We start from the raw sequence: 18,429 nt of genomic DNA, 5'->3' as shown, positions 1-18,429 counted from the left end.
TTGGCTGTGGTGATCACATGGAAGTGCCAGTAAGTTCATGGACTTGCTGATGTGACAGTGTGGGTGGATTTGCTTGTATTCACATGTAGCTGGAAATCCTTAAAAGTTAGGAGTGTGGCAAGTGTTCTGTGGAAACTTTTGGAAAGAGCAGCCTTCTACTCTTAAATTTGTGTAATACATAATGCAATAGAGTGAGTGTAGTAGGAAACTCGATGATCTGTTTTCTCATGGATGAGTAGTAGATGACTATTTCCACCTGCTCCCCGCTTAAGCCTCATGCCATACATGGTTTGTTGAATTCTGTGTCTAAACCAATATGATGAGGATGATGCTCATAGGTGCAATTTGATTGAAAGGAGTAATTTTAGTATAGTTTTCTGCTTCCTGCTGTTTTCTTCTTTTGCAGAGCTGGCAAGGACAAAACAAAGGATTCTTCCCGTGTGTGTGTTCTGATGGGAGACTTTGAAACTTAATACTCAGAAGGTCTTTGTTGCTAAAGCCATTTTTTCATTTGCATCTGTTAACATGTCAGGAAAAAGCTACCTGCTTTGTTCTGGGCAGTAATGAAAGCAGGGTCTTGAAGTGTGCTTGGAGGGGATACTTTCATTCTTGTGAGATATGGGGGTATTTTGTTGTTGGACAAGGACCTGTTGAGGCAGCTGTTGGCATTCTGACTTTAGTTGAGCCTGTGATACTGCTGTGGAAACTTTTCTAGATAGTCTGTTTCAAATACCAGTGTGCTCTGCTCACTCATTTTCCATGCAGGCAGATCCTTTTAGCTAGGACAAAAGTAGTACAATTCTTAAGTTTTCTAGTTTTAAGAAAAAGATTGCTGTGCAGATGTTGATGACTAAGTGTTAACAAGTTATCTGCAAACTATTATGTACTGCTCTATCTTCCATGTACAATGGAGAGGGGGACCTAGGAGGAGGAGGAGGTGGCTGTTGACTTGCCATAAACTGTTGTGACTTTTAGCTTTTTTGTTGGTTTTTTTTCTATTTTCTCTAGTGCTAAAGGAAATCTAGGATGTGGAAAATACATAGAAGCCTGAAGCTTCTCCTTGGTTCTGGATTTTAATTATGAACAACTTGCTCACTAAACATTTCTGCTGCACGTCTCTTAATTCTGCAGTATTTTCGTGGTTAAAATTGAGATACAATATTGGCACTGGAAAAATGCCTTGGATTAGTCTGTGAATGAGAGATTCCCTGTACACCTATGAGCCTGAGGACACTACTTTCAGTAAGAGGTGGTGGTGAAGGGGGCCAGCAGTTTCACTGTAGTGAGCTCAGTGCCAGAGCAGTCAGGTGTGCAGCTGTAGCAGGTTGAAGGCACCTCCTGCTGCTCGTCTTGAGCTGCCCCTGGACCTCAGCTGCCTAGAAATGAATCTCTTCTATCAGGTGTGTTCCCTTCATCATTTATATGTAGTGCCCTCCCACCCTGTCTCTGTATTTCCTTTTCCTGTAAGATTTTTGAAGATTGGAGTTGATCAATAGTGCCTGTGTGCAAGAATATTAGACTTGCAAAACATAAGGATTTTACTATGTTGAAACAACTTAAACAGCTCTAAACTGAAACAATATGCCAGCAGCTCAGGTTGCTGTTTACTCTTAGCATATTCTGCATCTTGATTCCTAATGTATGCCAACTCTTTAATGTATTCTTAATGAAGCACTTAATTTGATTTGTTTTCTTCACCTTTCTCTATTGAATATTTAGCTACCAAGGGAAAAATGCATCAGATGCAGAATCATATATAAGTGCTATAATGTGTTCTATTGTTTTGGTTATGTTATATTCTTGCTTGTTAGAAGAAGTTATTTAAAATCAGGGTAAGAAAAATTTGAAGTTGGAAGTGGGGTGAATATTTTCGAATAAGTACTAATCTGTTTTCATAGCTTACTAAATTTTGTTAATCATAGGGCATGAAGAAGTCTTAAACCAGAATATTTTTAGAGATAGTCTGGCTCGATAGCAGATCGCTCCAACACTGAGTTTAAGTATCAGGGTGGAACTAGCCAGTGTGATGCTTGAGCCCAGACTTGGTGCTTACAGTGACTCTAGACTTTGGCATCACATTCACAGATTACTTTCAAGTACTGATTGCTTTGCTGCTCAGATTTAGAGGAACATCTGAAACTGCTGCAAGTCTTCTCTTCAAATGTGCTGGGATTCAAAAACTTTCTGACTGAGTGTTAACTCCTGAAAAATACATATCTCAAATCCTATACACAGTGGTTTTTGTTCCTGTTCTCTAAGGGTGAAACTCTGGGCATTTTTCATTCCTTCCGGCAAATAATTATCAAGCACCTAAACCAGTATTTTATACTTGGTATCCAGAGTTTGTTTCCTTTGTTCCTGAAAAACAACAACAAAAATTGACTACTTGAATAAACACGTAGATGTAGATTCAAAGGTGTTCCTATTGTTCTAATCACCATTGTCCTTTTTGCTTATCAATGCTTGATAAGAGCATATCTGAGCTTGGAGTGAGGTGGTGACAAGTGGATTTGGGTGAGAGATTCTGAGATTGCTGAAACTTCCTGACGCCTTCAAGCAACCAGTTACGCCTCAAACATTTTATAAAGGAATCTCCAACTTTGGAGAATTAATTAGCCCTCCAAGGCAAATCTTGTGTGGTATAACTGAAAGGATACCTGATGAAAGAGCATGTTGTTATTTTAATTTCCTGAAGTTAATAGCATAATAGGAAGAGCTTAATCAACCTTGTGCCTGGGTTCTTAGCAAAGAACTCTGCTGCTGAGTGATGAACAGTATGTGAGGGGTTGGTATGTTCATGAAGCAGAAAAATACCAGTGATGATTTGTCCTTCAGTGTCTGCCAAGATGCACCTAGCAGGATTCCTTGAAGCTGTTGAAAATGGGCTAAATGTGTTATGGGCACTTCAGTTTTCAGTCTGTTCACCATCTTCCTACTATCTTGCAGGAGCTGCAGAAGTGAAGTGGTTTGGGGGTTGGTTGGACACTAGTTAGTTCAACTTGGGTTTCATGTCATTTTACTCTTGGCCCTGGGAGGGTATGGCATGCTTTAGTAAACAGAGTTCTTTAATGGTTTTGTGGTAGTGACATAAGTAAAGGATGGAAATAGGTGTTTGTTTTGAAAAAGACGGAGAAAGTAAAGGAGTTGGGCAAGGAAGCAAATGCTACTGAAGAAGGGGGGAGCACTTGTCTGAAGTGACAAATTCTTTGTGAATGTACTGGAGTTGGAGCAGCTGCTCCTACCTTCTCCAACAAGTGCTGATGCCTGGCAGAAGCTGCAAGTTTAAAGTGAGCATTGCAAAGTTCCCTTCCCCGTGCAAGGCTGCAGAGATCAGAACCAGTTTAAGAACTGTGGCTCATAGTTATGGTCCCATGTATCTATTCTTTCAATGTCTGAAAAACATGTTGCTTTGATTGCTGGCCCACTTATTACTACTGTAACCGTGGTTACTGGGCAGACAAGCTTTGTACTCTGAGCCTTAATTATTGCCTGTGCCATGGTAGAACCTGACACTGGACAGGAAGCCTAAAATCTTGCTGGTACAGATGATGCAGATTTTTACAGGAAGGTAGAGAAAGGAAGAAGTTTCATGATGGTAGTGGATTGTGGTGTTTTGTCAGTGGTGCTACTGACTAAGAAGGAACCAACAGTTAAACAATATACTGTGATCTCACAGAATAGCTTTGTTGGTTCTATTTTCCTTTAGTTTGCAACACGGAGTTAATGAGTGAGATGTAGAAGGTGAAAAATAAATCTATCTCAGAACATGCATCAAGATCAGATAATATGAGCAATAAGCAAATCCTTTCAACTTTTATTAAATATCCTTGGCTGTTGGGGAGTTGGTTTGCTCTTGACTTTGTGTTTGAAGAAAAGTAAATACTGTCAATTACTTCAGTCTGTCTGGTTAAAACATTCAGGGGTAATTTGGTAAGAATTTTTTTTTTCAGTTCTTCGTAGCTAGTACAACTCCATTTTATCCTGGAAACTATTTCTGATTGTCTGCAGACTACCTCTACTGGTTTCCAATGCATATGCATTTTGGGAGCAGGGGGTAAAACAAAGTACATATGTTGGGAATAACTCTTTAGGAAAGTCATGATGGGGAAGACTGTGTCTGTGCTGAAGCATTTGGTTGTAAGCTGTGCCTCCATAATGTATGTGGCTGTGCCAGCTGATTTCTCTGGTAGAGATACTCTAAATCCTGGTTACATTGCTGACGTATTGCTTGACCATAGTGGCTTAGTTCTGTGTTTTGTGAAGCAGAAATTATGCTAGTTGCCTTAATGAGATGGCCTGTAGATGAATGTTATGTTAGGTCTCCTCACTGACACTGGTATAATAGTCTTTCCAGTTTTGTTCCTGTTCTGCTAAGTGCAGCTTTAGGAGCATCCTCCACTAATTCACCTTGTGAATTCCAAAATAAACGGGCAAAACTTGCAACTTGTTTTTGAGACACTTGTTTGAAGAAACTAAAATTGTTCATTTAAGCTATGTTGTGGGTAACAAAAAACCCACAAAACTGTACAGCAAACTTAAGGCTTCTGAACTCAGCATATTCTGACTGACTAAATACCTTTATGGACAAATTATCACCTTGCTTTTGAAGGTAATTGTACCAGAGTAATGTCAGTTATTTCCAAGTGAGTTTTTGTGTGCTCTTCTGAGTGATCTTTTCCATAGCGTCATGAAGATTTCAACTGGGAACTTGCTCTCACCTGGATATTAGAAAAAAGGCTGTTTGTGTAGGGGTGGAGCGGATAGGTTAGTTTTCAGTGCCTTTGTAATTTCCCAGTACTACAGCTCAACATTTTTTTGGAGTTTCTTGTCAGTGCTGTGGGTTTTTTTGGATTGCTGTTTGTGTGTTAAGTGATTTTAAAAGTAATTATATGAATAAAGACTTGTGTGGATTGTGATACAGTAGATGACCAATAGTAGCCGTAATTAAAATACTCTCATTACATCCATAGTAGATAATCATTTTTGCTCAGGTGTAAAAACTGATTTAAAGGAAAATTGTTTGGATACCCATGCACTGAGAAATATCTCTAGGGAGAATGGGGGTGGGTGGAAGAGGAAATGAAAGATTGTTCACATGGTACTTAAAGAAAAGTTAATCCAATCTGTCAGGATAAACTTTTCAGCCCCTAAAAAAGGGCAGAAGTAACTTGAGTGGAAAATCCTCACTGATTATTTCTTCTCTCTTAATCTTGCAGCTGATTGTAATGCCGTTCTTAAAGCTCTACAGCCCATTTTTCAGGAGCAGGGAATGACAGAAACAGTTCATAACTGGGAAGACCATGGTTATTTAGTAACCTACATCAAAAAAAATGGCAGGTGAGTGGATTTTCTTCCTCTAGATTATGTCCCCACTATCTTTCCTTAAAATACCTATTTTTCCATCTATTGGACCTCCTGTAGTGTTGACAGGGTAAGCTGTCCTTTTATCAGCCTTGTGTATGAAGTAGCTATGGTAAAGCAGAATCTTTTTCATAATCTGGACTATGTCATCTTGCAGTTCGGATATCAGAAGGTTGAACTGATCAGTCTGGTCCGTACCATAGAATGGTGCCTTGGTCTCAGCACTAGTCCTTCCAGATGCAGGACAGCTCCAGTCAGTTCAATGTATTTGTAATTTTTCTGACCATTAAATATGTCTAAACATGTTGGAATCTAACCTTAGCATGTGAACAATGACTGCTTTGTGTCTCTGTCTGCATTTACACACCTTTATATGCTGCAAATTCTCAAGCAGCTTCTGAAGTAATTAACAGCATGTAAGGGTGGTTGGTGTCATTAGTGACACAAAAGCTGAGACTGCTGGGACAAACTGAAAAACAAAACTACATTCACTTTATTTCCTCATGCTGCTTCACAGTGTGAGGGTTAGTTGATTATGGTATACGTTGATCTGGTTTATTTATACGTAACTACCATGATTTTATTGCACTTAGGTTCCTTGCAGTTATTCAGTTACCTGTTCTGGACATCATGGTGGCAGTTGCTGCTTTGGAGTTGCTTGTTTTTTGTTTTTTGCTGGTAGGATTTGTTTTGTTTGGTGGGTTGTTTGTTTGATTGGGATTTTTTTGTGGGGGGTTTCTTGGGATCCAAACTAAGGTAACAAGTAAGAGGATATGAGTAGTTCTATGTTTATCATTCTCAGTTGTGCTCTGGGAAGTTTTTGTATATTTCAGTTACCTTTTCAAATGTGGCACTTGCAAAGTGAACAATTTTTTTTTTTTAACGGTGCAGTGTTAAATGATAATTAATAGAGAATGGTTATTGCTCTCTCGGTATATTCATTGCTGTCTGAACTCTGGTGCATACTGGGTTTATCTTCCTTGAAAATGGCTCACTTCAGTTTGACAACTTACTGTCTGTAATGGAGTTAAAGTATTTTTTGCGCATTGCCAGACCCATTAAGCTCCCAATTAGGGAACATGTGTGCAGGAGAACTTTCTGTGTTTTGGGACCTCAGCACTTTTGTTTCCTCTGGTTATAGAAAAAGCCTGAATATTTTTTTTTTTAAAGGTAGCCCCAAACTGTGTATTTCTGTTAGTGTAGTTTGTTTGTATTTCTGTTTGATGTAGTTTCAGTTAACTTAAACAAATGAGGTTGTAAACCCATAAAACTCAACAGACTGGACAGTTAAAAAACCTTGCAAAACAAACACATTTCACAAGTTGTAAGACTGAACTGATGAGCATATGGAGGATTTCATACTAACTAAATGGGCTGTATTTTAATACCAGCAAGTTTGTCTGCACTTAATCTTAGTGCCCTAAAATATCATCCATTTTTAGTTAGTGTAAAAATATTACCTGATGCAATTGGACAGAAAGTAGCCAGGGCATGCAGTTTCTTCCTCCTTCCCTGCAAAACAGTGTACTTCATTTCCCCCAGCAGCTTGTAGTAAAACATGGAAAAAAAAGAATTGTGATGGAGGGGTAGGTATGTCATGAGCAGCTCTTGTAAGGATGGCTGGCTGCCACTTGTCACAAGTTCCCTAGAATGAGAGATGGAGTGGGTGCTGTATGTGAGTAAGGGTTTTGGGAGCATGTGCACACAAATGTGTTTTTAGCCAGCCAAAGGTGACTGAGACGTTGCAAAACGAAGATGTGTGGTTGATGTAAAGCTGGGTACTAATCCCTGGGAAAAATATTTGAGATGAGATAGTAACATGTTGCTAAACAGTGTCTACACTCCAGAGTTTGCTGAGATAACCCCCATAACCTGCAGGGAGCCCTGTGCTGCAGATGGTGGAATTGTGGGCACTGCTTTTGACAAAACTTCATCTGTGATGAGGATACCACGTGAACAGCCCCATGAAGGACTTTGCTGGTTGAACGAAGTGGAGCTGATTTGGGGATTAAGATGTGCTTTCCTATTGTCATTACCAAAGCAACAGATCCCTGTTCTCCTTTGTCCAAAGCTAAGCAAGCAAAAGTCATATGTGGCAACTCTACCTGGTCCATTTACTTTGTGATTTATTCTGACAAAGAACGTAATTGAGGGAGGTTCAGCTGAAAACCTTTAACTAATGGAGTTGTCAACACAAGACTCTAGAGTGGAGCAGGAAATGGCTCTCTTGAGCCACTCATGTTCTCCTCTGAAGTGGTGATGGATGCAATTCCTCTCTGCTTTGCCAATCCTCTTGCCCAAACACTGCTTGGGAAACAGTAGCATGTGCCAGAGTGGAGCTGGGTCTCTGAGTTTTGGGGTCCCAGCAGTCTCATTTTTCTGAGCTGCGTGTTTTTAGATTGCTTCCAGGATGGTTTTAGGGTCACATTAAGCAGCATGCTTTTACTGAAATGTCACTATCTTGGACTAAACTGTTAAAAGTTAGGTTAAAAAAATGTGAAGTTTTTGTCTTATTTAATGTATACAGTACTTTGTATAGTGCCCAGTATATTTCAACAGATTGAGAAGTGTTAAATCTAGGTTAAGGAAAAAAAATCAGTGAAGCTAATCTTTGGAAATTGATATCTTCTCAACTAATACTTTGTTTTAATGTCTTTACTGCTTGTGTGCAAGTAGTCTTTTGTTATACTGCATAGAGCTATGAGGGATTTATTTTTTCCTTTGTGCATCTGTGCTCCCTCTTTTGTCATGTTCCCCCTTCACAGACCCCCAAAACCTGAAACTTAAGTCATTGTTTCTACAGTAGAGGAGTGTCTTTTAGAAAATCTTTGACTTCCCCTATAGACATACCCATTTTTAACTTCAGTTTCTGAATTCTTGTTTAGAGAAGTATAATCCTACTGGCATTTGACTTCACTGTTCACAACAGTGCAAGCTTTACCCAGTTGAATTTGGTTTGTATATCACAGAGATGCTGATGAATATGTTAACACTGTGAAGGGAGAGGGGAGTGTGTTTACTTTTTTATTTTCTCTGTTAGGCTTTTGCTAACCACTCTGTGTGCTAGTCAGCATATTTTAAGGGAGCAGGATGAACATTCTTCAGCTCTTTGTTACAGGGTGAAGTGTTGTAGTTGCCTGTGGAGTTACCCAGAGTATAAAAATGGACTGAAGAATAGGAAGGAGTTGGTAGGAATCAGCAGCAGCTACTATGTCATTGGTTTAATTTTCCTATTCTGTAAGAAGAGAACTGGAATGATGGTATAATGAAAAAATGTGATTGCCTAGTTCCTTAAGGTCCCTCAAGTACTTTGTAATTAAGATGAAGAACACTTAAAAAAGGCTATGTTTTAGGGAAACAATGTCGTGCCATTTTTAAAAATTTTATATTTTCCTAATATTAACAGATTTTTATTTCCTTTCTCACTGAGTTGTTTGACAGGTGATGCTTTTAGTGGCAAGCTGTTTTTGAAATACTTGAACTATTCTATTTTATAGTGACTCAAAGTTAGTCAGCAGATCAGAGGTTTGATGGATAAATAGGAGTTTGTAGGTACCTGTCTGTCTATCCAGCTTTATTCTCTGGGTTTGTGGTGTTGGAAAACCTTTCTTGGATACGTGAGATTGCAATGCTTCTTCCTCCGCAGTGCAAGTAAGGTAGGATGATACGCATTTTGGGTTAGATCTTTGCTTCCTAGTTCTGTTTCCAGCAGTTACTTCTGGATTTGTGGGGTTTGGAATTTTGTTGACATCTGAAGTTTCCTGATGATCAGGTGGTAAGATGCAGCACTCAGTAGAATTGTTTCTGTAGTTGGTGCTTGTTTGCATACAAGCACAAAAAGCTTGAGTACTGCACTGGAGGATGTGACAGATATGCAGGTGCAGCAAAGAGTGGAGCCTTATTGTAGTGGGGGCTGCTTTTCAGATGCAGATTTCCTTGCCAGATGGAAGGGAAGAGGATACCTCATCACTGAGCCTTTTTTTTTCCCCTCACTACTTCTATGAAATTACATGCAAGCACACACCAAAAGTGTGGCAAGTGGTTTATTTTTTGAAACAGGAATTATATTTTTCAGAAAGATGAGATAGGAGGGGCTAATTTTGAAGCAAACTTTATTTTTCCCCTCATTTGGATTCTAAAATAATCTTTCTTGTATTTGCATAGGTAGAAAATGGAAACTATACCATTGTTTTAAAGAACCTTCCTCCACATATTAAAAGAGCTGCTGCTGATAAAAACCTGCATTCATATATGTTCTGCCAAGCAGACAAATGTAAAGTGACAAAAGCCAGCATAGCCTTTGCTATCTGCTGATTGAAGCTAGTAAGTCTTCTGTGGGTTCAGCTTTGGCCCACCACTACTGCCTTAATACTACTTAATACTGGACTGTTCCCTTTTTTGAGTACACTTGTACTGTTGGCTGCGTGTTTAAATCTTTACAGGCATCTTAGCTTGCTTTAGGTGTCTGTTTTCATCGAGATAACTTATAGCCAAGGTATAACCAACCTGGACCTGTATTACTGTTGAGACTTACGAATTTCATTCAAGTTTTTTTTTATCATAAACTAATGGAGAATATCAGCCAGAAACTTGGAACTTGAATTTTTGTCTCATTACACAGCCTGCTGCCTGCCTTTCATCTCTTCCCCCTTTCCCCAGGTGTCAGGACCCTGCTATTCTGGTAGAGATGACAATTTGATAAAATGAATGATGGTTCTGCAGTGCCATTGTCACTGTATTCTAATGCCATCGCATCACTTACAAATCTGAAGTTGTGTGGCTATACTTTCAGAGCAACTCTCCTCTCTGCCTCTTTGCCTCTTACCTCAAAGCGGAGGCAGGAATATCCTCTCATGGAGTCAAAGGGGAAGTGAAGATGTCAGCTGTCAAATCTTATGACAGCTATGTGATTGTAGGAGGAAATTAATTTAAAAGAACTCGAGTCATGGGATAATGAAATCTGTTGCTTATTTGTGCCAACAACAACTCCTGGAATATGGAAATGAACTGATAAAAAGTTTTTCTAACAGTGAAAATACTTGACACTGTGCCAGTTTTCAAGGAATCAAATTACAGAGCTGTCATATGAACTGTGTTTATGTATTTCTGTCTGTAGTTCCACAGCTCTGAGGGCCTATGGAATTTACCCTTTTCACTGTGAATGGTTGTGTCCAAAACCTGCTGGAGTGACCAGTACTTCCATCTTCTGAGTTCTGCTCTTTGTCTTTCTCTCCTTTAAAAAAACCCAACCCATCATGTAAACAGAATCCTGGTAGGCTTTTGTGTTCCCTCATCAAAAACCTGTGTTGGAGGACACCTAGTGGGGAAGCTGTGGGTTGGAGGGAGGGTTGCTCCAAGGTGGTGACAGTCTGTGGGCTCTGGGTGTGCATGTGTGTGTTAAATAGAAGCGCCTTTCCTTCCTGGAAGCAAGACCTGTGTGCAGAGTCGTGAGGAAAGCCTCAGGCTTTCCGGGCCTATCCTCTGAAGAGAACTGGGTGACAGTAGTAACACGTGAGAGCTGCAGATCACTGCTGTTCCAAAGCCAGCAAGAGCATTTTTATTCTTAAATTGCTTCAGTCAGTTTCCATAATTTGATCATTTTACAGTTACCAAAAGTTGTCTTCAGATAAAACGGAATAATTAGGGTTTTATTTCTGACTGCACCTAAGGGCTGAAGTTCCCAGCACCATGGGAGAGGTGGTGTTCATATTAGGCTGACAGTTTGCAAAAGGAGCTCTGGAAGAGACAAAGGTGGGAGTGGTGGGAAGATGGGAGGTCATCTAAACTTATTGTCACAACAAGAGCTAGTCTGTGTTTTCCTTTGGGGCTGAGTGGGGTGATAAGAGCAGACAGGCAAAGAAAAGAGCATTCAGAGAACGATACAGCTTTATCCGAGGTTTCTGTGTTGTACTAGTGCATTTCTATCTCTGAATACCGTTCTTTTTTTGTTCAGTCATTTCTGTTCTCATCCCCTCTTCTGCTCCTTTTTTCTGGTGTATGGTTTTTCCCCTCCATTTCCTTTATGTAGTCCCCTTTTAGCCTTTCTGTTTCTTTTTGTATTCTCTCCTCCCTAGAGTGGGAAGGATATTGCCTCGGCTGCCCTCTCTTCTTGTGTCCTTCCCCACTGCCCTTAGCCCTTAGCTCTTGTTTTGTTTCTTGCAAGTTCTCCAAGATTCATTGTTTGTTCGCCTCATGTGTGTAGCATAGTGAAGCCTTGCTCTTTGGTCTTGAAATGTTCCTGTAGTAGATATACAGTAGGAGTTATGTTGACTTTGCATCTCTGCTCATCAATGAGAGTTTGCTGCGGCAATTTCTTTGCCAGTGAAAGCTGTGGTTTGCCCCAGGATGTGTATTGTTTCTCACAGATTTTTACTCAGCTTTGAATGTGATCAGTGTCTCTGAATAGTTGCTATAAAAAGTTAAAAAAAAACCCCATTCAACAGAAAGCCAAACAACCAACCCCAACCACCCTCCCCACAAAATGAAACAAACACACCCCTAGAAGTGAAAAGGAAAAGGTCCGGTTGTTTTCTTAAGGCTTGTTTTCAATTAAAAAACCCAAACCAAACCAACACACCTGCTCCAGCAGGCCTTATTTGAAGAACTGAGACTAGCAAGCAGCATATTCTCATTGTACCATGGTTGTTGTGGCTTAAACATGGTTTCACTGCCTTGCTTCCTACTGGTTTTATTAGTTGTGTAGTGATAGGCAAGTTCTTGCAACTTTGTTTGCTCTTCCTTGCAGAGGAAGACTTGAGCTGTCACTGCCAATGGTTACAGATGCTGGGGAAAAAACATGCATTCTGAATTTTAATGTAACTCGTTTCAGATTTTATTTCCTTACTCTGATTTTTGATAATAAATTTGTCATCACTGTCTCTCTGTTGTAGTTTTGCCAATTTGAGAATTCATCCTCATGGATTAGTGTTGGTGGATCTGCAGAGCTACAATGATCACATGAAAGGAAGAGAGGAAGTTGATCAGGTATGAGTGCTGCTTACTAGGATTATCTGACTGCATGGGGAGCACCTTTTTTTTTTTTTTTTTTTTTCAGGTCGATCAAAGTCTATCTTGGTAAAAGATTAAAAATATTAAAGTCAGTTCAAACCTGGATTACTGACGAGGAGCAGTAACACCTGTTGAAGTTGTGTACACACGTGAGTGCATGAATGCACGCACTCTTTTGCAAGTACTGGGTCTCGTATTACAGCTGCTGTAATATGGACAATCCTGCTTGTAACCAGCCTGAGGAGGCAAGATAGTTACTCATGGGCTTCTAGTTACATTTCAAAGCCTTTTCATAGCAGGTGCTATGTTTTATTGCCTTCCAGGTAGAGTAATTTTAACAGGTATTTTGCATTAAGTGATGATCTACAAATTCTACCTCATGTTTGCTATTTTTTGCAGCTTCTAAACAAAGTAGAAGAAAGAATGAAAGAATTGTTTCATGGTAACATTAAAAGGGTGAAACGGTAAGTTTGTACCTCTTCTTCTGTGTGTGGTTTGTCTGCATAGTTACTAAAGATAAGCAAGTTGTGCTTTGCTGTAATGCGTGAATAGCCTGGAGTATGAAGATACAGATGGGATATTTTTTTAGTTTCTTGTGATGATTGCATGAAATAGTGAGAGAAAATGCAGCCTGGAAGTGGGAACAGACTGCTCTGGAAGGGCTGGGCAGCCAAGGGTGGCAGGGGAATAGGCCAAGGCATAAACTGTACCCTATGGGCCACATCCCACAGCCCATGGAGAAGGTGAGCTGGTGATGGTGACCAGCATGAGACCCATCCCTGTGACTGCCAGGCTGGGCTGTAGTACTGAGGCAGCTTTGGGGGCGAGCTGGGTGTCAAGGATTGGCCAAACACTTGGGCAGGTGGGATAGAGCTCAGGGACCAGGGCTGAGGTTTAGAGCTAAAATGGAGTTCAAGCCCATAGAGGAGACCCCACCCTGAGAAGGTTTCCTGTGGCTCTTTCTCTCACATCTCTGCCTCTGGTGTGCCTCATGGTGCTCACTGTGGGCATGTGTGGTTTAGGGACCTGACAAGAATATAGATATGTTTTGTAGCAAACTTTTATTATAAAACTCAAGGATGGAGGCTTTGCAAGCCCTCTGTCAATTTGGATTATTTAAATTCAAGGCTGTATATTAAATTTTAGGGACTCAAATTGTGGCTCATGGCCTGGTGCTGAAATAACTTTCATACTGGATGTGGCTTGTTGTTGTCTTCATGGTGACTGTCTGGCAGTGACTGATACCGTGAAGCCAGAGAGCACTTACTGTAGGCATGCCCATGGTGGAAGATGTAGTGGGTGCTTGAAGGACCGTAGAAGTGAAAATGGGTTAAGAAAAGTAAAAAGGAAGTGTAAAATCAGCAAGGCTCAGTAAAGCCAAGGAACAAACTACAAAACAGGAAAACAGTTAAGCAGTATTATGGCAGAAAGTAGATCTGAAGTTTGAGAGACCACAAGTAAAATGGTAGTAATTTGAAAAGTGGTATTATACTTGAGTATTATTTGTTTTACAGTTGTGTGTAAAACAGAGTAGTTATCTTGCTTTACTTCAACCTGGTAAAGGCTCACAAGGTGCACAGTGTATGAACATAGATGATCTCATAGATTGATCTCCTCAATCTGTGTTATTGAGGAGAAGCTTTGAGGTTATTTTAATGCTGAAATGATACAGGGAGTTTGTGGAATCCCTGTGATAGGAATTTCTTAAAAACAGGTCAGGAAAACATCTGCCTGAAGTGACCTAGATCTTTTGGTTACTGTAGTATAGAGGATGAACCTCTTCAAACAGTGTATCTGGCATGGATCTTGGCACATGCTCCTCAGCGTCTTTTTTTGCTTGTTTTTCGTTTGTGCCTTTTTTAAAATTTGTTTTGCATCGTGTTGGTGTCAGCTGCACACACGCAGCTGCAGTAGAGTGAATGTAGCTGGAGAAGCTTTTCGTGCCTTTTTGTTGTTCTGAGGTAAGGAAGGGTTGCTCTTGCTCCCACTGTGTGCCGCCATCTGGCGGCTCGCTGGGGGTAGGAAGTGTTTCTGGAATGTTGACTGGGAATCACTAGGGAATTGAGAAGCAGCTTGTCTCTGGTCTTCTGCTACACCCTCCTCTGGAAAAAAAACCCCTTTATTCTTTCAAGTGTGTGTGGGAGATCTGATGAACTCTGTGTCTGCACTTTTGCCTAAACACAATCCCTTTGATCATTTGCTGTCATTTCAAAGATAGTTTGTCTTTACAGGTGAAATACTGATTTGAACCATCTCTATGGAATTTAAAAAACCCCTAAAACCCACAAACAAGAAACCCAAAACAATCTTTGCAGATGCTTGAACCACTTTTAAAAAGTAATACAGACTATCTGCTGATATCAAGGATTGTGCTTATGCACTGCAGATTGACCCAGCTCAGTTTGAAACACTGTAATAGTTCACTTTTTGTTTCTCTATGTATTAAAATGTCTCTCAGTACAGCTTCTGAGTAAGATGCACTTAATCTTAAAGAAATGGCATTCTTAACTGAAGATTTTTTGTTGTTTTTTTTGCCTGCCTTCTGCTTTTGTATTATTTTCTGATCATGAGCTGTTTCTTCTACAGAGGCTTGTATGTTATGTAAATTCCATCTCTTTGAATAGAGTGAAATTCACAGGTACATTGTAGAAGTTGTACATAAAGAAGAATCATTTATATTATCTGTGCCTTAGCAACTTATGTATATTTAACATATGGCTGGTAGGTTTCTTGTATCTGTTGAGTGTTAAATGTAGCAAGTTTTCTTAGATGCCTCTTGTAAATATTACTTATTATGGTGAATCCACGGGATATTTAAAGTGGATTTTTAAAAAAAATAAACATTCCAATTTTTGTAATCTTTTTCTCATATTATTTCTTTCTAGGTTGCCAGCCATTTTGAGAGGAGGTGTCATTGATAGATACTGGCCTACAGCTGATGGGCGCCTGGTGGAATATGACATAGATGAAGTTGTTTATGATGAAGATTCACCTTTTCAGAATATTAAAATTCTGCATTCAAAACAATTTGGGAATATTCTTATTCTCAGTGGGGATGTTAGTAAGTACCATCTCATTTAAGGATCTCTGGTGTGAAAATGTCAGAAGTGTTGTTTTCTGTCCTGCTGTGGCAGTTTAATTAGATGTCTAAGAGTCATGGTTCTGATGCTGGAAACTGTTTATGCATGTACATGTGTATCTGTTCCTTTATATTAAGGATGTCAATCAGGCTGACCAGTGTAAAATCTAGAGTTGAAAAAGAAAAGATTTATTTTTCCAGAGTTAGTATCTTTGCTGCAGAAAGTGGCTGAGGAGAATAGATGGTGTTCTGTAGCAGAGCTTGCTCTACTCCATTCTTTTATATGAGCTTTTCCTTCTTGTTGCCAGTCCAACCTTCTGAGAGCTTCTCTTTGACAGCAAAACAAGCTACTTTGTCAGTCTTCAAAACACAATGTAGTTCTAAACAAATACAAAGAAATGGGAGCTGGCATATGTGTATGTGTATAACCCTGCTGCTCCCTTGATTCTCTAAGGGAATTTCCTGCTTGGTGAGGTATAGGGCAGCTGTATCTCAAACCATTTAGCTGCTTTATTGGTGAACATCTTTTGACTCTTCAAAATAATAACTCTTAAGTTAATCAGAATAGCAACCCAACCTTTGTGAGGGTTTTTGTGTTGTACTTTGTGCCTGCTGACCTTTGTATTTTTGAAAGTGAACTTAGAAGAAAGTGGACTACTGTTTTTTAAAACTGGAGACTGCTGTTTTCTAAAAAATCTAGGCAACAAAAGGATTGTGCTTTGTAAAATCTTAGTTCTTATGTTGAAAAAGGACTGACTGTGGTAAATGAGGGCTGTTGCTGCCCAGGGATAGAATACCTGTCTTAACTCTGATGGCAGAGAAATTAAGGAATTAAACTACAGCTTTTTGAAATCATTGGAAGTACCTCTAACCATTCAGTTAGCTTTCTGCAACTGTCAAGAGGGCTTCTGTGCAGATGACAGCTGAAAAGCACTGTTACTGAGTGCATTAGCAAGGTATTTTCTAATCCAGATAGAACTGTATTAGAAATCATCAAATGTAGTACTCAGTACTTCTAGCCAGAAATTTTCATCAGAGTTTAATATGGAGATGAGGTTTTGCTTGAACATTGTGACAATGTGCCTTGTAGAAAGGGACATATGCCATTACTTATTTCCCTTCCATGGGATTTTAAAACAATGCTTTGTCTCATTTTGTTATTGTGCACTCGTGAGTGAGGTGGTGGTTGCCAGGCAGAGTGATAGGATATGCCACGATGTGCTGCTGCACAAAGCTTGGCCCTTGTAGTGCAGATCTGTTATTGCAGCTTGGGAGTGTTAGTGCCTGCTTTGAAGCTGATGCTGGCAGAAGGCAAGCTGCAGGGCCCTTCAGCACCTGGGTGTTAATGGTCATGTTTGTTTCTGTGCAGGGATCGACTGGTGTGCATCTAGGCTAGGTTGCTCTTTTTAGCTGGTGTCCACAATGTATTTTCAAAAATTTCCAGATCTGTCTCTTTCAGGATGAGTCTGAGATAAAAAGCCACTGAAGTATCAAGTTACAAAGACTGATGGTTTTGGTCTCCTACTTTACTTCTTTTGGTACACAGTACTTCCGAATGCTGAGGTGGCCATTTGTTGGGTTCACATGGAGAACTGGAGAAATCCTGTGTGGGATTCTGAGAAAGATCTCACTACTTGCACTGTCTCTGAGAGCCAGGTTGTTTCTGTAGATGCTCTTGCTTTCGTCTGTATTGTATCACCTCTGGATTAATACCAGTTAATGAGAACAACTGAAGACTTAATATTGCTGTCCAATTCTCTCTTCCTTCCATTCAGATCTGGCAGAAAGTGACCTGGCATATACTCAAGCCATAATGGGCAGTGGAAAGGAAGACTACACTGGGAAAGAAGTGCTAATCCTAGGAGGTGGTGATGGAGGTATACTCTATGAGATAGTCAAACTGAAGCCAAAGATGGTTACTATGGTAGAGATATCCTTTGACAAATGGCCCGTTATTCATATCAACCAGAGCTTTCTGCTGATACCTTAGCACTGAGGACAGTTACCTGTCAGGTTCTGACTTGCATGAGGAGATGGGGTCTTAAATGAAATTTCTTTTTGTCAGCTTAGAGAGACCAGTGACTGCATGTTTGTGCATCGTTATGCAACACCTGCTTTCAGGTTCCCAATCCATACTATAACTCTGAGTAGTAGTTTAAATAAGGCTGGAAAGGGATGCCTCTGTCATCATTCTGATGCTTTCTCTAGTAACAGAAGACAGATCTGTCAAGTTTGTGTTTTGGGCTCAGTTCTGCCTTTTTGAGTTCTTCTGTTTTCCTAAAGAAAGCTGTAAAAAAAAAATAGTGCCTAGAAGCAAAAAAATTTAATCAATAGGAATGCCAGGACTTGATGAACTGTATTGATGAATTGACCAACCCTGTTTTAAAAATACCAATACAAATCAAGTTTTCAACATTGTGTAGTTCATATAGTTTGTAATGTAAACTGCTGTTAGCCATGTGAAATGTTGATCATCCTAGATTTTGGGATCCCTTTGCTAAGACTAAAAATAATTGTCTTAAAAGTGCAGGTTAAAATCTGAACCTACTTTAACTTTATGGAGTTTTTAATAGTTTTACAGTTCACATTTCAGGGTTTCATGGTGATGATAACCTAAAGTATCAAAAATTTTGGTTAAAACCAAAAATAAGCACTTCCTAATAATCTATTTGAATCTGGAGGCCAGAACGTAAGGTTGGCTATTGCAGTATATACACCAATAGACACATCCAATTATTCCTTTGTGAATGCCACCTCTTTGAGAACTTGTTTCTGAAGAAGTAGAAGCTGTTACCTCTATTACTTCTGGAGTGTATTATGCCTTGACAAACCTCAAACATTGACCAAATGGTGATTGACGGGTGTAGAAAACACATGCGTAAAACGTGCGGAGATGTCTTAGACAATCTGAAAGGAGAGTGCTACCAGGTAATGTTTTGTTTTTCTTTCATTACAAGTAATATTTTAAATACATGTTGACC

General features: G+C 39.7%; 1 protein-coding gene across 1 annotated transcript in view; it reads left to right on the top strand.

The window, feature by feature from the left end:
- SMS (spermine synthase) overlaps nucleotides 1-18,429 on the top strand; it is a 44,750-nt gene that overhangs the window by 10,065 nt on the left and 16,256 nt on the right. Inside the window, exons 2-7 of the mRNA XM_042036312.1 lie at nucleotides 5,217-5,337; nucleotides 12,252-12,345; nucleotides 12,769-12,833; nucleotides 15,255-15,430; nucleotides 17,224-17,378; nucleotides 18,287-18,376. Coding sequence (XP_041892246.1) covers nucleotides 5,217-5,337; nucleotides 12,252-12,345; nucleotides 12,769-12,833; nucleotides 15,255-15,430; nucleotides 17,224-17,378; nucleotides 18,287-18,376 — 701 coding nt within the window. The remainder of the gene's footprint in view (nucleotides 1-5,216; nucleotides 5,338-12,251; nucleotides 12,346-12,768; nucleotides 12,834-15,254; nucleotides 15,431-17,223; nucleotides 17,379-18,286; nucleotides 18,377-18,429) is intronic.

Source organism: Corvus kubaryi, unplaced genomic scaffold (genome assembly GCF_017639235.1).
Source record: "Corvus kubaryi isolate FWS band 111438036 unplaced genomic scaffold, C.kubaryi_AGA036_p1.0 133, whole genome shotgun sequence".
NCBI lineage: Eukaryota > Metazoa > Chordata > Aves > Passeriformes > Corvidae > Corvus > Corvus kubaryi.
This window is presented reverse-complemented; position numbering and strand designations above follow the sequence as displayed.